The sequence below is a fragment of the Carassius auratus genome, unplaced genomic scaffold, assembly GCF_003368295.1.
Source record: "Carassius auratus strain Wakin unplaced genomic scaffold, ASM336829v1 scaf_tig00027603, whole genome shotgun sequence".
In the NCBI taxonomy this organism is placed as follows: Eukaryota; Metazoa; Chordata; class Actinopteri; order Cypriniformes; family Cyprinidae; genus Carassius; species Carassius auratus.
In genome coordinates this window covers 423,440-446,218 of record NW_020525608.1, presented here as the reverse complement: position 1 = coordinate 446,218, position 22,779 = coordinate 423,440, and the positions used below count along the sequence as shown (strand labels likewise).

General features: G+C 35.9%; 2 protein-coding genes across 2 annotated transcripts in view; one reads left to right on the top strand and one right to left on the bottom strand.

The window, feature by feature from the left end:
• The first annotated feature begins 374 nt into the window (after positions 1–374).
• LOC113079294 (activin receptor type-2B-like) lies at positions 375–12,701 on the top strand. Its single transcript, XM_026251542.1, has 11 exons — positions 375–924; positions 3,152–3,359; positions 4,363–4,472; positions 4,897–5,048; positions 5,550–5,693; positions 5,815–5,958; positions 6,818–6,963; positions 7,135–7,249; positions 8,067–8,205; positions 8,622–8,752; positions 9,808–12,701. The coding sequence occupies exons 1-11, from the start codon at positions 882–884 to the stop codon at positions 10,000–10,002; spliced, it is 1,527 nt and encodes a 508-aa protein (XP_026107327.1). The 5' UTR covers positions 375–881; the 3' UTR covers positions 10,003–12,701.
• Positions 12,702–16,673: 3,972 nt separating this feature from the next.
• Positions 16,674–22,779, bottom strand: part of scn12aa (sodium channel, voltage gated, type XII, alpha a) — a 48,391-nt gene continuing 42,285 nt past the window's right edge. Inside the window, exons 21-27 of the mRNA XM_026251543.1 lie at positions 22,477–22,599; positions 21,755–22,027; positions 20,131–20,184; positions 19,554–19,695; positions 19,361–19,461; positions 19,003–19,273; positions 16,674–18,683 (exon numbers count right to left, since the gene is read on the bottom strand). Of these exons, the coding sequence (XP_026107328.1) occupies positions 17,485–18,683; positions 19,003–19,273; positions 19,361–19,461; positions 19,554–19,695; positions 20,131–20,184; positions 21,755–22,027; positions 22,477–22,599 (2,163 nt within the window). The 3' untranslated portion in view covers positions 16,674–17,484. The remainder of the gene's footprint in view (positions 18,684–19,002; positions 19,274–19,360; positions 19,462–19,553; positions 19,696–20,130; positions 20,185–21,754; positions 22,028–22,476; positions 22,600–22,779) is intronic.

Sequence of the window (22,779 nt, the reverse complement as noted above, 5' to 3'; positions counted from 1 at the left end):
CTCTGGAGCACAAATCCAGACAAAAATTTGCACAGGCATATTTGTAGCAACAGCCAACAATACAGTGTATGGGTCAAAATAAAATTTATTTATAACAAAAAGACCATGTTCCATGTCGATATTTTGTATTTAAAAAATAATAATAATTAGCAATATGCACTGCTTCTTCATTCAGACAACTTTAAAGGTGATTTTCACGTTTTTTTTTAATCTATCCTTATGACTGATTTTGACACATATACTAATTATAATTTAATTAATTACATAACGAAAATATTATAAGTTATTACAACATTATTGTTCAGGTTTATAGGATAATTTGTTTAATATTTGATAGATATATTGTTTTAATGTAATTTAAATAGTTATGTTACAATTAATAAGAAACTTTTTATCATTATTCCTCTCGATCGCTTTCATCGGACTGATGATAAAGCAGCAGTGGGTCCCCAGTGGCCCTGATGAACATCCGGGTTTCCCGCTGGCACCGCTGCTGTGGCTCTCAGGAGCCATTTTGGACGCCGTTCAGGTTTTCTCATATCAATCCCTCCTTCCACCTCCAACTGGCCCGACAGAGGGGGAGAAACACGCTCCAGGACACACACAGGGGGACTTCGCTTCTTCTCCAAGCGCCCAAACTCTCGCTCTCACCGCTGCCGCCTGGTCAGAATGAAAAGCTGGATGTTTGCGGCATCAGGGACTTTGTTTCCGATCCTTGCGCTTCTGAGGGAAACACCGTGTTGTTGTGAAGAGCTCGTGTTGTTATTGTAGCGGGTGAAGAATAGCGCGCAGGCCTTCGCCTTCATCTGCTTCATTTCATTCTTAAATGCTTTCGCGGAATAAAAGACACCGTTTATCGCCAGGATCCTCGAAGGAAGAATATGATTGTTACCTGGCTGACTTTTGCACTCGTCTGGTGCACAGGTAAGGCGCTCATTTACAGAGATTCTGTTCAATCAAATCGTTAGTATCTGATCATAGTGTCACTGGCTGTGTTCCTTTCCCCAGTCAAGAACCTATCTAGACAGCGTTCTAGTTCTCACGTGAAGCCCACGATGCTAACTATTTAGGCAGCACACTAGGATTTGAGACGCATCCAGAGTGTTACCAAACCAATCCACTGAGCTTTGGCTTCAATGGAGCACGAATTAGACATTTATTTTAACTCCGTTTGAGATATTTCGTTATTTAGGTTTGATCCAGCTCTAGCAATCTGTTTTAAAGTTGTTTGTGTGATATTTCTGGTTGTTGAAAGGCAGCGAGGGCACAACGAACAAAAGTAAAACAGCTGGTGGTTTGTTGAAACAATCGATCTCCACAAAACAACTTGTTTTCATGTAACGTTTGGTTTGCCAATTTAGTGTGTTTTCATTGCAGGTTTATAAGACACTTCAAATATAAAATAAGCATTTTTCATATCTTTAGGATGAAGTGTTGCCTTATATATTGTCAGTGCGTTTAGTTCTTGTGATAATTTGTGGACTTACATTTGTTTATTTATTTAATTTAAACCTTTTTTTTTGTCATGAGCTGCCATAACAGATTAAGTGTTTATTGTTCAAAACAGTGGTGTACTTTGACACAAATTAAAATTAGTGTTGTATATTTTATGCATCAGGTTCAGTGCCAGTGTTGTCAATTTAATATGAATAATAATGGGTTGAGCATTGAGTTGAATTAAAAGCAAGGCAAATAACAATTAGCTAATAATAATAACATGTTGGTTTAAGTGACGAAGTTGGTTAAAATGTTATTCAAGTGTGATAAAAGCATCAGGTTAGTGGGTTTAAAAAAAGAAAAAAGAGAAACAAAGTTTGACGGGAAAATATATCCTTTTTATTTTGTGTATATATTATGTAATTTAATAAGTGTATATAAATAGATAAAAACACACACATATATATATATATATATATATATATATATATATATATATATATATATATATATATATATAATTCAAAACTGTCCTTTTATTTATTGTGCTTTGTCCAGTTGTTGATGTATTGATTTTAATCATTGTTTTAGGGGAACAGTGAGGAAATCTTCTTATCCTGAAAGCTGATTTGTAATGTAGTCCCTTACAGGTCCCTGTGAGGAGGAAACCCCCTCAAAACAAAAGAGTCCTTGATACAAATGTGTGTGTGTGTGTGTGTGTGTGTCAGCTGCGGGGTGGTGAAGGAAGGTAAAATCTGGGCACTTTGGCGTGAAAGTGCACCACAGGGGATCTTAGAAATACACTTTTTCTGTGTGTGTGTGTGTGTGTGTGTGTGTGTGTGTGTGTGTTTGTGTGTGTGTCAGAATGAGGAAAGCGGAGTGCTGTGGGTTTTAAGTAGGGGGCTGCTGATGTAATTCAGTCTTATCATGTGACGCACAGTATCAGTGACAAAGAAGCCATACATTGATCTGTTAATGTGTGTTTAGCCAATAAACGCATGATGACCATCAACTCATAACATGAACCCCTGTGCTAAAGCTTCTGTTGCCCCGTCTCTCTTGATCCTGGGGGCTTCAGTGAGTAGGTGGGCTCATGTTTGCAGGGGGAAGGGTGGCAAGTGGATATACGTCAAATTTAAAGGGACAGGCTTTGTTTTTTTATGCATGTAATGTGCATTAACCTCCTTACTTATGTAGCCTGTCAAACATTGTCATAATATGCAGTTTTTTCCCCTAGAAACAGACACTTTTATAGTTTTATTTGTAATGCTTTTCAAGTGACAAGCTTTCTTTAAAAAAATAAGGGGGAAAATATTATATATATATATATAAGTTATTTGTTGACTAATACCTGGATAGATAACAAATGCAAAACCAGCCACACTTTTTATGTCTCATGGGTCATGCATAAGAAAATATCAAAACATCATATATTTAAAAAATGCACAAGCAAAACATTTTTCAATTTGTTTGCATAAATTGAGTTTTCCAAGGCATTAATGTAAATACTGTGCATTAAAGGCATCGTTCACCCAAAAATGTAAATTCTCTCATCATGTACTGTCCTCAGGTTGTTCCAAACCTGTACGAGTTTCTTTCTTCTGTTGAATACAAAAGAAGATATTTCGAAGAATGTTGGTTATCTTGACAGTACCGTCAACTGTTTGGTCAAGGAAATGCATTTCAGTCTCTTCCTCTCTGTGTTTTCTGTCAGGAGGCAGTCAGGCGGAGGTGGAGACTAGAGAGTGCGTCTACTACAATGATAACTGGAGGACGGAGAAAACCAATCAGAGCGGTTTTGAGAGGTGTGAAGGGGAGAAAGACAAGAGGCTGCACTGTTACGCCTCCTGGTTGAACTCCACTGGAACCATCCGTCTGGTCAAAAAAGGCTGCTGGCTCGACGACTTCAACTGTTACGACAGGTAACGTCAAAACTTCCTTTATATGATGTCACTGTTTGATTCTACTGCTTTTTGTCATTGTTGTGCCAAAATAAGGTTTAAGGATATGCAAAGTTAATTAATTTATTGTGTTATCTCAGGTTTCTTTTAATATAACAGTCAGGAGTTAATTAAACATACAGTTGTTTTAAAAGTGTGGGGTCAGCTAGATTTGTGTATTTTTTTGATGCTCTCATACCCATCAAGGCTGCATTTGTTTTGCAATAAATACAGTAAAATTGTGAAATATTATTGTAATTCAAAATAACTGCTTTCTTTGTGAATATATTGTAAAATGTAATTTATTCCTGTGATGCAAAGCTGAATTTTCAGTGTAACACGATCCTTCAGAAATCGTTCTAACATGGTGATTTGCTTCTCAGAAAGCATTTCTGATTATCAATGTTAAAAACATTTTATTCTTAATATTGTTATAGAAACTGATGATTTAAAAATGTTAATCTTTTGTAAAATTATAAATGTCTGTACTGTCTTTTAATCAATCAGTGTTGATTTATTCAAGTATTCAAATGTAACTGACTCCAAATGATAGAAATCAATAGATATCAATTATTCTAATGTTTATAAATAAAATCATTTTATTTCAAACTGTTAGGGAAATTTAAAGTGCTTGAATAGCTTTGGAAAAAAAAACATGTTTGTTGGGTATAATAAAAGCTTATGCAATTATTGAAGCCAAGAGCCATATTCTCTTGTGAAAACATGCAAATGAGTCACAGACAGTAGATATTGATCAGTGAGGATTGGAAACATGTAAACTGTTCTGAACGGCTGAAAACAATAGTGTTTTTGCACATGTGCTTTCCTTGCAGACATCACAGTTGCTACATTTAGATTTATCGCTCTAATTTAGCAATTCATTCAGTTAAGAATTCAACAGTCCGTGCCATTTTACTATGGCTAATTTTAGATCTACCCCTTTAATCACTGTCTTCTCTCTCTATGTGTGTGTGTGTGTGAGCAGACAGGAGTGTGTGGCCACGGAGGAGAGTCCGCAGGTGTTCTTCTGCTGCTGTGAAGGAAACTATTGTAATGAGAAGTTCACACACCTGCCAGAAGCCATCACTCCTGCAGGTAAACCAGTCTCCATATGTCCCCTCACAGCCGAGTGGCCCGGTCTTTAAAATATCTTCATGTGAAATGTTCTTCGATTAATGCTCTTTGGCTGGCATGTGAATAGTCATAATTCTCAGTGTTTTGTTGAATAAAGCAATGTGTTGTATGTTACACTGATATTACCATGGTTAAAAGGTAAAGCTTTAATGCAAAAATGTCAGTGATTGCAATAGCAATCTGATCAATATTTGCATCTGTTAACAAAAAATATCTCCTAGTTGTGTAACTGCAGGTGATGGTAGATACAAGAGTTAGTGCATTAATATAAAATTGAGGTTTACCCATTGCTTGTTTTTTTTCATAATTGAGTGATTTTTGTCGTTTTCTTTTTTACACTTCTCTTATTGTTATTGCTGGCGTTATGTTGTGTGTTTTCTCCCAGTAAAGATCCAGCCTCCTCAGCCCGGGCCGTCTCTGTGGGGTGTGCTGGTTTACTCTCTTCTTCCTTTGGCCATTCTCTCTCTGGCCCTGGTGCTCGCCTGCTGGACGTACCACCAACGAAAACCACTCTACAGACACGTCGACATCGGCCAGGTCTGACAGCCATGTATATGTTTGCTTCACAGTTTCCTCAAATCTGTAGGCAGCACGACTGTTTTCAACACCGATAATAATCAGAAATATTTCTTGAAGCAATATAGCATAAGTATACTTACAATATATGATTTCTGAAGGATTATGTGACACTGAAGACCGGAGTAAGGATGCTAAAAATATATATTCACATAGAAAGCTGTCGTTTTTTTGTTTATAACAATATTACTATTTTTACTGTATTTGTGGTAAAAATAAATGCAGCTTTTGTGAGTCTTTTCAAAATCTTACCGACCCCATGTTTTGCATATCCTGAGATTATTACTGGGTTATGCTTGTAGTTTTCTTTTAGATGAATGACTGTTGAAAAGATTTGAAGGATTGTAATTTCGTCCTAAAGATTGCATTTTTTCCACACTATATGTCCTCTTAAGTTGATTTACTTTGAATAACTTGTACTATTCATTAGATACAGTTTCTTATCTGTGTTTTTGTGATTAGGAGGCTGGTCTTCCTCCCCCGTCTCCTCTGGTTGGCCTGAAGCCACTTCAGTTGCTGGAGTTGAAGGCCCGAGGGCGTTTTGGCTGTGTCTGGAAGGCCCAGTTACTGAGTGAATATGTGGCGGTGAAAATATTCCCCATCCAGGTAAATATTCTACTCATCCACTGTTCAGACTGGATTGTTTGTGTTAGATTTTTTCCCAAATTAAGTGTGTGTGTGTGTGTGTGTTCAGTGCTTGATTCTGAAATAATGTGTTTATTAACAGGACAAGCAGTCGTGGCAAAATGAAAGAGACATTTACCTCACCGAGGGTTTTAAACACGAGAATATTCTTCACTACATCTCAGCAGAAAAACGCGGCACAAACCTTCAGATGGAGTTGTGGCTGGTCACAGAATTCCATGAACGGGTAAATGAGAGTTTATTTTTCCCAAAAGGTCCCTAGAGAAATGACAAAAGCCTATTGTGGGGTATAATGGACCAAATAATGTTTTAAACGTGCACCAAATAAAAACTGCGTATGTTAAGATATGCATATACATATTTGGTGTTCAGTTAACCTCCACATTATAAAAAGTCAAAATATAATGGCAAATGTAAAGAAAAACTAGGCTAATCTATCTTATATTTGAAACTTGCCATTGTGCATTGTAAATGTTGCTCTTATGATAAAGTGTTTGTGATGATCAGTTTTTGTAAGTGGCTTTGAATAAATTTATGAATGTAAGAAACATTAAGCTTTGAGTCTCAAATCAAATCAGTTTTACTGAAGAGTTTTAAATTAAGATTATAAATTAAATGCATATCACTACATATCAGCATTGCTTCAAAATGTTTTATTATTTTTTACATGTTCCTAGATATGTAACTCATGCTTTTTAAGAGGCAAAATGTCAAAATATATTTTTAATATGCACCAAATAAAAATGCTGTATCTAAAGATATGCATAGACTGTTTTACCAGTTAATTTAGTATAAGTGAGGGGTTTTATTAATAGTTTGAATTCATTGTTTTATAGTTTCTGTCTGTCTTCAGTTTTAGTTAAAATCTTTTTTTTTTTGTATATCAAGTAAATAATAAAATGAGCAACAATTCCTTAGCAAATAGTTGAATTATTATTTTAATTAAATTAAATTCATTTATTCTTTTATTTTTTTCTTTATTTAATTTCAGTAATTTCAGTAAGTATTTTATTTCAATATTGCATTTTAAAAAAAAATAAAAAAGCCATAATCTTTATCAAAAGCCCAAATTGAATGCATTGCAGGGTTCACTAGCAGATTACCTGAAGGGAAACCCGGTGAGCTGGCCTCAGTTGTGCCATATTTCTGCAAGTATGTCCCGTGGCCTGGCGTACCTTCATGAAGACCTTCCTTACCGAGCAGAGGGACCCAAACCCGCCATCGCACACAGGTACATGAAGTGAAGCCAATCAGAAGCTTTTACAACATCAGTACAGATCTTACAGGAAAGTGGTTGATATGTAATTTTAAAAGAGATTTGCAAATATTGTGCTCTTGCTGTTAAGTGATGAGCAAGAGGAAGTCTGTAGATACTGGGTGATTTGAGGTCTGTGATTTGCAGAGACTTCAAGAGTAAGAATATCCTGCTCAAGACTGATTTGACCGCAGTGATTGCAGACTTTGGGCTGGCTGTCTGCTTCGAGCCTGGGAAACCGCCTGGAGACACACACGGCCAGGTGAGAGATGAGGCCAAACCTCAGTCCATATGCCTCTTCATATCCGTGCTAAATATGGGAATTAATGCACTGAAGCTACCTAAAAAAAAAGTAATATTGTGAAATATTACAATTTAAAAGAGCTTTTTATACTTGAATATGTAATTTATTTCTGTGATCAAAGCTGAATTTTCAGCAGCATTACTCCGTGTCACATGATCCTTCAGAAATCATTATTTTATGCTGATTTGCTGCTCAAGAAACATTTCTGATTGTCAATGTTGAAAAAATATGCTGATTGATGTTTGTTGAAACAGTTACACAATTGTGATCCATTTAATGCATCCTTGCTGATTTGCCTTAAAAAAATTGCTGACCCTAAATGTTTAACTGGAAGTGTTTAAAAACATTGTTTGTTGGTGTTCTGGTGCATCAATTCAGATTGAATAGATGAAGACCAAATAATAATCCACACACCTAGTCAAAATAGATAATTTGTCTTATACTTGGCACTGTGTACTGTAAATATTGCTGCTCTTATGATGAAGTGCTGGTGATGTTCCTTATTTGTAAGTGGCTTTGAATAAAAGCATCTGTTAAATAAATAAATGTAAGAAATCTGTTGCTTTGAGTCCAAGATCAGGTCAGTTTCCCTGAAAAGTTGTGCAGTTACAACCACAAAAATGACAAATGTTTTACTCTCTTACGATTATCCAGCTATATTTAAGTTAAAATAAGTGTCAATTTGAAGCAGGTCATTATAGTCCCCAGACTCCACTGGGATGGCGATGAAACTGTGTCTAGTGAATCACTGTTTGTGTTTTCGGTCCCGCCGCAGGTGGGAACTTGGCGTTACATGGCTCCAGAGGTGCTGGAGGGAGCCATTAATTTCCAAAGGGATGCTTTCCTAAGGATCGACATGTACGCTCTAGGACTGGTGCTGTGGGAGCTGGTGTCTCGCTGCACCGCCTCTGATGGTGAGTCCACACAAACATACGGCTCTCAGAGTGTGTGTGCGCACCATCGTTTACATTTAGGAAGTAATGTGTTTATATAATCAAATACACACCATATTAATTGAACTTTGAAGTACAGAGCTGTTAATGTTTTATATTTAATGATTGACTACTTAAATAAAAAATCTCTGGCTATAAATTCAGCAAAAGTTATTTTTTTGTTTCATACAAATTTACTTATTCTGACTTGAGAAGTATGACCAATGTGAATTTTAAATTGCACAAAAAAATTGCTAAACATTCAGCCCAAAATGAGCAATAATAATCTGTACAATTAGGTACAGTTCAGCTTTTCATTTTTTGTTTGTCCTTAGCTGATCACACATGACTGTGTATTGTGTGTTTTACACAGCTAATGCTTTTGCTGTCTCACTCAGGTCCTGTAGGCGAGTATCAGCTGCCCTTTGAGGAGGAGGTGGGCCAACATCCTTCACTGGAAGACCTTCAAGATGTGGTGGTCCACAAGAAGATGCGGCCGGTCTTTAGAGACTGTTGGATCAAACATCCGGTGAGAATGAATGTACTTTTGAATAGACGTTAGAGCCAAACAATTACCTACTAAATAAAAGAAAAATTGCATTTATGGTTTAGTGTGTGATCTATAATACTAATAATTTTATGCACTGATTGTTTCAGAGTAACATGTGAGCAGCTAATGATGCAGTGTTTGAAGCTGCTCTGAAACACTCAAATCTAAACTCTGCGTCCGCTTTGAGTTTGGGTCACTTTAAAGTGCTTTTGGGAATACAGCATGCACCAAACATCTTCTCAAAATCAACAAAAGGCTCCCTGCTGTTTTCTGTCCAAATAAATATTTGATCGTTTGAAGTTAAGACGGAGATAAATATTAGTATTGTAATATCTTTTATTTAGTTTTCATTTTAGTAATTTACTGTAGTTATAATGGAGATAAGAATATTAATGTTCTTACAAAAATGAAAGTAAATTTATAAAAAAAATACATTACTGTTGTAAAATGATTCTCAATTTAATTACATTTTTAATTGTTCTTTAGTGCCTGATTAATTTTTTTACAGTGAAATATTGAAGTGTTATTTTTTTTACTTCGTAATTTATTTTGTAGATTAGATTATAAAGTCAAATCTATAATTATCTTATTTTAAACTAGTTACTTTTCTAATATTTATGGATTGCATTCTTTCCTTTCAAATGTTCGAACCGTCAAGCTTTAAACATTTCACATTTATGAGCTTTTATTTTAAAGGAATTCTACTGAAATGCTATAAACTTTTGCCCACAAAGATGTTGAAAATTGTAAGGTATGTTGTGTTCCCAAATGCACATTAAACTCCCAGCACATTCAGAGATGTTTTTTTTTATTTTTTTTTACAGTTGTTAAATTGCCACCTTTTAATTTGAGAACCACATTTTGATAAGAAGTATTAGGAGGTTGCCCATATAAATTTAAATAGGGCTTTTTATTTCTCATAGCCAGTGCATTCTGATCCAGCATGTGATACCTTCCAGTTTTGAAATCGAAAATTCATATTGCAATTTTGATTCTCAAGCTAATTTTGTCCTCTTTCTCTGCGGTTCGCTCAGGGTTTGGGCCAGTTGTGCGAGACCATCGAGGAGTGCTGGGACCACGACGCAGAGGCGCGACTGTCAGCAGGGTGCGTGGAGGAGCGCATCTCCAGCTTCTCCAAGACCTCCAACACCATCAACACGTCTACCTCGGAGTGCCTGGTCTCCATGATGATGACGTCCCACAGCGACATGGACCTTCCTCCCACCTGAACGCTCCTCTCCAAACATCAGGGACTGCCGACCACTGCGTTCATCATCCAGTAAATGTGAACTTTGCTGCTAATTTGATCTCTGGATCGTCATGTATTTAATTTCTTGGATGGCTTTCACCAGCACATTCATCTACTGTACTCTTCCGAGAGGAAGGCATACACAGAAAAACCTCAACCGTGAGAAGCCTGAACTCTCAGAGGGTGTTCAGGGGATCTTTCAGACTGCTGGGAAATGAGCACACGTTACCTCATCGGATTTAATGCCATTTTTATGTTGTTGTTTTGCCTTCACTCCATGAATACCTCCATCTGAACCCTCAAAGCTACGAAACGATCTGATGACTGTTACACAACCTTCCAAGAGCACACAAGGCCCTTTTTGTACTCAGTGATTTTTAGTCTAGTTTTACTGTACCCTTTCTTCCTCAAAATGTCTCGTGGGATGTTGTTATTTGTCGTGTTTTTCCGGGAGTTGTCTGGGACACTGGAAGCTGAAGGCAGCGGGACTGTTATGATTCGAGTTGCCTTTTGCAGCATCGGGATTGGTTTTAATGTAGCATCCGCTTGTGTTGAAGTATTTAAAGTCAGACGTGCCATCAGTTCAGCGTTCGTGGTTTCCGAGTGACGAGTCGCAGTCGAAGTGTTAGTGAAGAGCAGCGCTGCGTCACAGGTTTGATTTCAGTCACGAGTCAATGTTTCGGTGCATCAGGAAAGCGCGTCATGTTTATCCGCTACACTACTCAGGTAAACTCTGTGCATGTGATTGTGTGACCGCTCACTCTTACAGCAATAGTTCTCAACAGTAAGGTGAATCTCACCGGGAAAAATCTGGGTCATGAGTCATCTGAAAATCAAAAATACAGAGTTAAACATTCATGAAAATGTAGTGTGTTTTCAGGGCCAGAATTTTTTGCCCATCTTTATAGATTATCATTAGCATAATTCAAAACCAGTACTTTAATAAAGATACCACAAATACGTTTTTATTTTACTTCAGTTGTTCCTATTATGCTCTTTTAAAAGGTCTCGATTTTGTTTTGGGGGTGTACTAGAACAGTCTCACATACTAGATTGTTCAAAAAACACATTATTTTTCACATATTTTACATAATAGCTCTCTATCTAGTCTGGCATGTACAGCTGGAATAGTTCCTGTATCAAATGAAGGCCCGCCTTCTGAAATAAGAAATGTGTTGTGATTGGTTAGCTGGGCCAGTGTGTGTTGTGATTGACAGCACTCGGCGCCTGGTCGGGAAATGTAGTATTTTGTTTTCTTACATGGCACAATATAAAACATCATATAGTGGTCCTAAAATAGTTTTAATTTTCTTTTAAATGTTGATTTTAGATACACTTGTGTTTAACAATTTACATATATTTTTCTTGCATCAAAGTAAACTCAAAAAAAAAAATTCTCCTCCAAAATTTATCATTACTGTAACTGAAAAATACAGATTTTTTTAAAAATGTTTATGGTAAATACAACAAAATGTAACCAAAAATATACTTTTTTCATCACAGTAATAATAATTCAGGAGTATTTTTTGCTTTTTAGAATAATGGGAAAAAAGTTGCTGGAATATCATGAAAAAAGCACAATATTAGAAACTTGTCCTAAAATAGGCTTTGTTGTTTTTCTGCATCATTAGATTTGAGAATTGTGATTTATTTTTATTTTTTAGGATGTACTATGACCCGGATGTTTCTCGGTTTTCATCTCCATACTGGCGATATCTCGTCTGTTTCCTGCAATAACGTCAGCATGGAAGACTAACTGTCTGTAGTGCTGTACTCAGTCATCTCATGGACTCCAGTGTTGTTCAGAGACGGGCAGCTTTTATCAGAATCACTGGTCAGTGTAACACTAACACCATCACTGAATCTCCTCCGTCAGGCTCTCAGTGATCAGATATACCTCAGATATGGTGACTTTTTTTTATATATATATATATATGAATATATCTAAAGTATTTTATTCTGTTTTGTGGTAGCAATATGATTTAATATCCAGCTGCTTTTCTGTGATTTCTGGAGATTTTCTGCTGTTTTAGTTTTGAACAGAAGGTGCTCTGAATTTGATTGCCAGGTGCTCGGTGCGTTTCACAAAGTCTTTAGCTTTGAGTCTAGCATCCGCAGGTTCAGTGTCTTCTGAGGTTCAGATGAACTGTTCTCTGAGGACGTGCAAACCTTCCTCACTTCTCTTTGATTTAGGTTATGTTTGTTTGTGTGGTACATTTGTCTTCTTCCCTCGTCTACATCTTATCAATTGAATTAAGTTGGAATTTCTCGATTATCAAATCAGGGATTTGAAATATGATTAAAGTATTGCAGTGCAAGTTGTGCAAATTTAGTTGAAGCCAAACTTTGTATGCTATCAGGTGTTGATGTGTGATGTATATAAATGACGTCTGATGTAGTTTAGCATCTTTTATTTCTCTATTTCACACAAATAAACCCTGAAGAAGTGTTCGTACAGAAGGACTACCTGAGGAGATTTCCCATGATCCTTTGCTGGCTCCGTGTCGGCTGGCTTCTCGTGAAGGATCAGGAATGATGGAGGTCTGTTGATGTGGTTTTATTTACTGCTGCTAATGTAGTAAATGTATGTTGTGTTACCCCGGTTTGGGAAATTTCAGATTCTGCTGCCATGTTCAGTATTTTGTTGAATTATTAAACATTACCAGTGTTTATCACTTACAGGTCCTGTTTGCCTTTTCTTTTTATTGATAACATTGTGATTTTTTTTTTAGTGAAAAAAAAAAAAAGAACAAACTAATAAAAAATGCATAACACAATTGAAAGAAAAGACCATAACTGCTCGTCCAGTTTGAAAATATTTTTTATTTTATTTTTTATTCAAATATAAGGCCACAATTGCTGGTCAAACTTGACCTATTATTGTATTTTATTCCATTTTCTATAGTTAATTTATTTTTAAGTGTTACATATGTACAAATTTTTTTTTTAAATAATAACTTAAAAAAATAATAATACTTAAAATACCTAAAAACTTAATTTTTTTTAGTTTATTCAAATGTAAGAGGCCATGACTGCTGGTTAAAATTGCTTAAATATTTCATTTTATTTTAAAGACCTTGACCACTGGTCAAACTTGACCTCTAAAATGTGTTACATTTATTTACATTTTATTTTTTATCTAAAAAAAATTTGAAAATTTTATTTGTATTTAGATATTTGGCACTTTTTGTTTTACATACCAAACCATTTATGTCAGTGAATCATATCTTGTTTAGACAAACACCATTTTTTTCTGCATTTGTTGAGCAGCGTATTGATTACATAAATTCTTTTTTAAAATAGATTGAAAATTGACTGGGGTTCTGAGGCTTTTGGTGTTGAGTTGTTATGACTCTGTCCAGCACTGGAGGACAGTGTGTGTTCAGCTGATCTCAGCACACACTCATGACAGATGTTGACTGCAAGGTTAGGAGACAGGACATATTGACAGTCCAGATATTTAATACATGCAGTTATATCTCGTCTGAGTCCTCTGTCCCTGTAAGGATCGAAAACAAGCCCTCACTTTCATTACTGTATGAAAATAATCATCTATGGATCATTCATACCTGGACCATATACAAATTAAAGGCCTTAAAAGCTCTTAAATGCATAAACAGAATTAAATATTGCATGTAAAAAAAAAAAAAAAAAAAAAAAAAAAATCTTCCTCAGAATTTTTGTCATGTTTTTCAATATCCAAATATCTTTAAATCAATAAATTTACTTGGAATGTGAACTGTACACATGAAATCTTGTTTTCTGTTAAATTAAGCACAATTAATTCTTAAAACAAAAACAAATATATTTGTGAGGTATGAAAATGAATGAATATTTTGATACATTTCTCGGACAATAATCTATATATAACTTTCCCTCTCAAGTAAATGTTTTTGGATTTAAAAATCAGTATTCTAGTTTTGAAGCTGAGCTATTCAAACTTAAATATAACCAAAATTCATCTGGCTTGACGTGTTAACAGCATGACTGTGGGCAGAAAGAAAACACCTCTCAGGAGAAAAAATAATGTTAGTAATTTACGTGACACAGATGAGATGAGATGAGAAATAGACTGCAACTATGTAAGCTAACAATTTACATTATAAAAAGATCAAAATTAAGGCTTTTGTTGCAGGGTGGAATACTTTCAACAACTATTTAATAGCTATAGTTCATGCTAAAGTCATGACTTGGTCGTACATTGTTTATTAGTCATGAACATTCAAGATTAAATAATGGTCAGAAAGAAAAATGGAATGAATTAAAAAGAACAACAACAACAAAGTGCTTTTTCAGGAAAAGTCTCTTTCTGAGTTCAGTGGAAATAGTCAGGTCAGGATTTCTCCAAACCTTTCTAAGCCAGCACTGCACTGCAACAGATGGATGGCGTTAATTGCATTTTTCCTTTTTTTTCCATGGTGGATTATTATGATCATATTTTTCTTTTCTCGGAAAATGGTGCTGCATACATTTGCTTTTGTTTTTCAAGAATTGGAATCACATTTCCGGCTGAAGTGTTCCATGATGTCACCACATGAATGTTTATTCATTCATGCATTTGTTGAAGGATTAGTTATTATTTCCTATTCCTCAACATACAAATATGCATTACGCACATATATATATATCTCACATGCTGGCTGATTTGGTGCTTTAGTGTTGCTAATTGAAAAACCAAATTCATAATGTAATATTATATATAAAATATAATTTTATGTTTATTGTGCATACATAATATAAGTTTAATATATGATGGGGTGTGCATAAATTATCAATAGTACCATTTCCTACAGGCTTTGACTTATTTGTCATTTCTTTTTTTTTTTTGCTAACTTAATCATCAGGCGAGACCAATCAAGCGGAGCTTTTTGATTATTAGCACAGGGTGACCATGGCAACGGGAACAAAAACACATATATCCTGATTAAAAGGGGTTCACATCCTTAAATCCAGGAAGTGAACAAACTTAATCAGTCACTCTGGGACTAATCTAGCACTAATCACATTTACTCGTTGATTGTGTTCTTTTGTGCTCCAAATCAAAAATACAAAAGCACTTTCTGTTTTTTTATTTTCTTTAAAAAAAATGTGTTAATTTAGATAATTTTTTATAGAAGATGACAAATGTGCATGCACGTGTGTATGTAATTATTTATAGTGCATTTTAATCTCTAATAATGGGTTTCCTGTATTCGAGCTTAATCCCGGCCACATGTTCAGATGTTTAAACATCAGCTCAATTACGCAGACACATTCATTAAAGTGGATTTCTTTAAAGCGATATAGAGACACAAAGAATTCAAATGAAAGCATGTGCAGAAACTGAATAGAGAAACCAAAAAAAGTGTCTTAGCATGAAGTACCAAATAAAATGTAAAAAAAAAAGTATACTTTTTAAAGCACTTGAAGACATTTTTTCCCCAAGAGAATGTAAAAATCATTGAAAATAAACTGTTAAAACATCACCTTTCCAAAATGGAAAAGGCAGCTGCATTTGTTAAATGAAGCAGTTTCTGTAGATCTGAGACTGAGCAAACTGAAGTATGAGTGCATTTGTGTGTAATTAAAACAAGTGATTATTTTCCGCTGAGATTATCCTGGAAGTCCAGCTGGTCTGGAGGATTTGAACACCCTCACCCTGCCCTGGAGAAAGGGCAAACTCCCAGGGGACAAAGCCAATTTGGCTCCCTAACCAAGAGCTGAGAGTACAAACTCTATAAAATCAACAAAATTTAGAATGCAGCGCCCATTTTCTGGTCAAATGGTGATTAATGTTCAGAAGACAGACAGTAGCTGCTTACAGACCCATATTCAGGTTGAGAAATTATGAACTTAAAATGGGCCAAGAAAGTATTGTGTTTGTTTGGTGACACAAAAATATTGAGGATTTCTATTGTTTACAGGACTGTATAAAATATATACAGTATGCATTTAAATGTGCCCTAAAATAACAATGTCCCTTCTAACTACTTGTGTAGCAAATCATAATTCATTGGATCTGTAGGACATTTAAAACAGGATATTCATTGTCATACCACAACATCCTGCTTCATGGAAGCACCACAGGCAAGAACAATGTCAATCTACCGTATTCTATCATTCTAGGCTTTCAGCTGCAATTTGTGTGTCAATGTAACATGACAAAATTAGATTGCAATCTATCCCTCGGTCCATCAGGATTTTATTCAAATGTAGCCATGATAATTATTATTTATTGTGTTTCATGTTCCATAAATGCCCCTTGAAATAAAATACAACAGAGAGAACAATTTGCGGAAAGGACAGCAGTGTTTCATAAAAAAAGGAGTTGAACACAGAAACTGGTATACCTGTACATGAATGTTGATGATACATCTGTACTTTTCTTCCCATTTGCTTATGTATATTATATTAGTTAATATATAGTTTCAAATGTCACAGAAATGCATTTAATGCTTGTAAATTCATATTCCTGTCTTGGAAAAAAAAAACATTGATGAGGTTATGAGTAATTAGAACCCTCTGAAAATCTTCTTTTATCCAGACTTAAGTATTTCAATGTGCAAAGCTCTTAAATAAAACATAAGAGCTAAAGGTAATTTCAAAGTTTGTATTAAATATAGTAGTATATCCATTATATTTCAGTTAATTCAAAATTTTACTGCTGTAAGTTTAGTGAAACAGGATATTTAACCCAAAATAATTTAGGCAATTCTGGATTTTTATCCATTGGGAATTGATTGAATCATAAAAAGTGGGTGTTGAATGTCAAAATGGAGCTAAGCTGTTGGAGAGAATGGGTTGAGAAATACATAACATCAGCCAGGAAAGTAGTTTCATTTTGATGAAAGATTACATAGATTCTTTCTTTGGAATAACGCACTACTTGTGCATAACAAAATCAGGAATATGTATACATGTATTTACTTAAGTAGTCCATTAAACCATTTTAAAACACAGTTTCCTACTTGTGCTCAACAAGAAAACAAAAGTTCCTCAAGCGCTGATAAAAATGCAAGATTATTCACTTTGTAAGAGGAAATTTCCACTGTAGTCAATCCAACTGCATTTAGGGGCTTTTTGTGGTACCATTGTGATAGTGATAACATTTCTCACTTAATCCTGAAAAATGAAAAACTCTGGGGAAAACAACATGTGGCTGTTAAGCTTTATAGCAAACAACCAAAATAACATCTGTGCAATATTACAGTTGCGATATGTGCAACAAATCTGAGCTCAAATATATTCTCTACCTGAAAAGTTAAAATTTTCGCATTGATATGTCCATGTATTTTTTTCAGTTTCCAATGATACCATGCCATATCTTGTGACAAAAACAACCGGTTGTCCAAACATTTTCTTACAGATTATAAAAGTGAAATCTTGTTTTTGCATTTGGATTCCTCTTGATCGGACACTTACACATCCAAACATGGTAAAAAAAAAAAAAGCAAGCAAAGATTGGTTACTTAGAAAAGAGTTCCTAAAGAAAGGTCTCATCATATGTCTCTTCTGATTTATGAGGCTCACTGGATTGCAGGTCAGGTTTTAACATCTTCAAACGGTCACTAGGATCCTTTGTTACAGCGTCATTGGACAGCAGCCCCTTCTTGGGACCATAGAGCTCTTTAATCATTGATGCTATAAGTCCTTCCCGCTCCAGAGCGCTGTTCTCTTCCAGCCAGTGTGCGTCTTGGTTTATGTGCCTGTACAGGTAAGACGCCTGCTTCATTTGCCGTCTAATCAGGTGCCGCCGGTAGGCGCGCTGGATCAGGAATGCCGAAATCTCCTCCTGCTTGCGCCGCAGCGTGGTGGTGATGGGCTCATGGGATAACTTGGAAGGGTTTGCCATCATGAACTTTTCCTCCATTTGCTGCTTCAAAGCGTCCATTTCTCCTGTCTCCCCGAGGACCCTCTTGGTGAAGGCGAACAGGATGTCCAGGCAGTGGATCCTGTCGCCACTGACCATAGGTAGATCCATGTTGATGAGTTTGATTTTGTTGGGTTTGGCGATCCTCAGAGGTTCTGAAAGACTGTCTGCGAAACTCGAGAGTTTTGAGTACTCAATGAAGTGCGTGGCTTCAGCGTCAAACTTCTCCCAAACCTCGTAGAACATCTCAAAGTCGTCCTCGCTCAGAGGTTCAGAGCTCTCTTCGGTGGCCACGCTGAAGTTCTCCAGAATGATGGCGATGTACATGTTGACCACGATCAAGAAGGAAATGATGATGTAGCTGACGAAGAAAGCAATCCCTACCGATGGGTTGCCGCAATTGCCCTTGGTATTGGTTCCGGTGTTGATGTAACTCGAGCTACATTCTTCCGGAGAGTTGTTGAGAATGGGATCCAGTAGGTTATCCCAGCCAGCCGATGTTGTGATCTGGAAAAGGCAGATCATACTGTTCCCGAAGGTTTCAAAGTTGAACATGTCGTCAATCCCACCCTGCTTCTTTACATAGGCGAAGTTTGCCATGCCAAAAATGGCATAGATGAACATGACCAGGAAGAGCAGGAGACCGATGTTGAACAATGCCGGCAGCGACATCATTAAGGCAAAAAGTAACGTCCTTATTCCTTTAGCTGCTCGTATTAGTCTGAGAACTCGTCCTATTCTTGCCAACCGGATCACTCGAAACAGAGTTGGGGACACAAAGTATTTTTCTATTATGTCAGCGAGGACAATTCCTATGAGGAAGGACAAATTAAAACCAGATATCAACACACAGAAGGTGGACTCGCTTAAAAAACTCTTGAAGAACTGAGAAATGGCTCTATGAACATCTCAGATCACAACAACCCAGTTGAAAAGACAAGCTGGTGTCTCTGCTTGTTTCTTAACTAACTCAACCAAACCAGCCATCCTTCTTTGGCTTCACCTTAACGGTGACCAGATGGACCCGTACCAAAGAGCTAACCAATATAAACCAAGTTGGTCTTTTCAGCAGGGAAGTATCTTGAATTAGCCACACGTATCACTTACCAGAGTGTAAAGTCGTGCACTTACCAACGATGGACAGAATAACGACTACAAAGTCAAATATGTTCCAACTAATGGTGAAGAAATAGCAGCGGAGGGCAAATATCTTGATGAGGCATTCGGTGGTAAAGATGACAATGAAGGCCAGGTTGATGTTATTGAGGATAGTCTCTTGGCGAGCAGATTGTTCATCGGTCTCGACCATCATGGTTATCATGTTGAGAATAATGAGCATCATGATAGTGATGTCAAAGGCTTGCTTGGACACCAAGTCGAAGAAGAATCCTTGTAAAATGTTCTAGATGGAAAAGTGTTTATGGTGAGATATTTGGAAGTGAACTTGGTATGAGATTTGTTACAAAGATATTCAAATACTTCATCTTACCACTGGTCTTGGAATTGGTTTCTGTGGCTTTTTCGATCCGAGTTTCTTCATTGCATTGTAGTACTTTTTCTGCTCTTCAGTCATGAATATATCCTGACCACCTTTAGTACAGAGAAAAAGCGGCTGTTATTTTTTCATGGAACACAATAAATATAAACGAAATGCTTTTAGAAGAGAAGTTCAACTTAATCACCTATCATTCTTTTCTGTTGATTGAAGTTATCGATGATGACACCGATGAACAGATTTAAGGTAAAGAAGGATCCAAAGATAATGAAAATGACGAAGTAGAGGTACATGTAGAGGTTTATCTCTTTGACGGGCTGCTCCTCAACCTGACAAACAAGAACAATATAAATCTTAGATACTCATAAATATGGTTTTCTGGACAGTCTAAAGCTCTAAAATGAACTTTCTTCAATGGGTTTTTGCAACACCTTGTGTTGAACCCTCAGTATTTGGTTCTTTGTGGCACCTTGGGTTTACCCCTGCTCAGGGACTAGGGACTTTTTACCTTAAACCACATAAACACGTTACATTACCCCAAATACACAAAATAATGTTCTTTTTAGCAACATCATATGACCCCTTTAAAAAGTTCTAGGCTCTCTGAATGGCTTTCTCGACAAACCATTATTTTTTCATTGGAGAACTATCTTTTAATTGGAACTATTATTTTTAAAATAATGATAGTTTGTAGTTAATAACTAGGTTATTTTGTGAATTTGGATGCAAATCATTAATTTTAGGAACGAAATGAACATGCTTACTCCACGGGAATCGACAGCAGCGTACATGACTTCCATCCAGCCTTTGAATGTTGCCTGAAAAACAAAATATTTAAGAATGCTTGAATGTCCATCATAAAAGAGAAAGATTGTCAGTTTATTCAAATATATGTTCTGCTTCTAGGTGAGCACATTTCTTTTTATGCCTGACCATAGCGAAACTTGGCTTTTTAGTCTGAGGTAATTACGCATTTAAGTTTCATACCTTCTGTGAAGACAAAGAGTTGTGACTCACCAAGAGTCAGCATGAACGCCATTAAGCTAGTCCATTTTTGGATGTTGTTGCCTTGGTTACAGAAATTATAACCTGTGGTGATTGAGAGACTGTTCCTAGAGGTAAATGATAGGTTAAAGCCCAGCGAGGAGTTGCAGGCCCATGAGAAAACTCGGGTCGCTTGCTTGCCTACCTTAACAAATATGATGATTCTACAGCACACTCACTAAAAGTCCTTCTTAGACTGACTAAAACTGTTAAAAATGCCCAGAGTTCAGAATTTAAGAATTGGCTCCCTTTACATAAATGATTTGAATTGGAATGGAACAGCGTCAGAAACAAGCTTTTCCCTTTTTTGGCAAATTTCCTTAAATGTATAATTAGCAGAATTTCCTTCAGTTTTGTCTTTTATGTCAAATACTTGAATTTAAACAATTACTTCAATACAGTTTTAACAACATCAACAAAAAGCCACCTTTACACTACAAAGATGGATGAAGCTGCATAACAGATATACTTTAAATGTGCATGAGCATTTTTTGTTCCTTAATTTTGAATTTGGGGTTCATTTTTCCAAAACTGACATAATCCTAGATTCTTAGTTCAGTACTAAAACTATCAATACTAGTTCAGTATTTGGTGACGTACGCAATTAGGAAGGCCATCAAAACAAGATGCAATGGTTTAAAATTAAATGAAAAATAATTGTAAAATGTTCTAAAAACATTATGTTTTATGTAATGTAATACATAACATTATGTAAACAATATGTTTTGATATTTAATTTCTAATAATAAATATTGACATCAAAATATCTGCAGAAAATGTTTCTAGCCCAAGTTTTATGTATGATAATATGAACGAGTAACTAATAAAAAAAGGGTTTCTGAATGCATTATTTAAAACTTTAGTTTCCACTATAATTCTCCTCAATACTTAATGTTGTATTCCAGTCATTTTGATTTTTGTTTTCTAAAACATATTGAATTGGCCCTGTAGCTCACATGGGGAAGAAGAATACCCTCTAAGTTTTTATACTTTTTGGGGAATTGTTTTCTTACCTTATTATACTTGTTGTATGACAAATCTCCAAAAATGCTTATAAATTTACTGTTTCGCTACATTTTTACCAAATATTGGATTAAATATTTTTTTATATTTAATCCAATCAATTTAATGATCATCGGTCTCATAGGTCTGAGCTTACATATGTATTGATATTATAGCATAATAAAAGAGATTTTCAATTAATTATTAAATGACCGGTCTTTTTTTTTACTGGGAACAAGGGTTAAATTTGAATTTGAATTATAGTTATGCTTCCTGTTTGGCAGCTCGGTAGAATCATTCTGAGGGCAATTCTGAATGGAGCACAGCCCTGGAGACACTCACCACCTGCAGAAGTGAGAGGTATCCAAGACCCACATTGTCAAAGTTGACTTTCACTTTGGTCCAGTAGAACTGGGTGTCATTCATGGCCTGGCAGTCACTCTTGTTGTTGACTAGGGTTAAGCTGTGAATGTATCCTGTCCTGTTGACACATTTCCCAAATTTTCCAGCGAAGAGATTTACACCCATGATGCTAAATATGAGCCAGAAGATCAGGCACACCAGCAGTACGTTCATGATGGATGGGATGGCCCCGATCAGTGCATTCACCACCACCTGGATGACAGAAAATTAGGAACGTGATACCATTCAGGAAGCAATCATAATGTAACTTCATCCAAACACAGTGCTAGATCACCAAAGCAAATAAAAAAAAACATATAAAACTTTCTGCATTTCTCAAGACATGCAAATGTAATAAAAAAAAGTCTGGCAGAGGAAGACAGGAATCATGTCTTTGTGGCAGTTTTTCTGACGACTTCACCTTATTGCTGTCACAAAAGCAAAAATGCAACAAAATGCATCATATTTTATGAAAGTGTGATGTGTTCGAGCAAAACAGACACTACTATTGCAATCAGCAGTCCAACATTTTTAAGAAATGTATTGGACATTATTCAACATATACAGGGTGGTATAATCTCAGTGAATTTCCAGTAAACCTGACATGCTTTAATGTGCATCACATTTAGAAAGTTGAAGCGACAGAGAAGACAGGATCTTACCCGCATGCCTTCGAATCTAGACAGGGCCCTCAAGGGCCTCAGAGCTCTGAGAGTCCTCAGAGATTTAATGGCCCCAAAGTCTGAGTAGCCAAGAGAGTTAGCAACCAAGCTAATCAAAGACACCTGCAAGTGGAGAGAAATAAATTACTTTTTAATAAAACACCTTAATAAGAATGTTTAAGTTAATATTTATAAAACGCCTGAATGGATTTTTATGTTCAAAACTATAATATGTAACTAGATGCAATTTATGTATAAATATTTTTTTTTTTTTTTTTTTTTGCACTTTTGGGACATTCCATT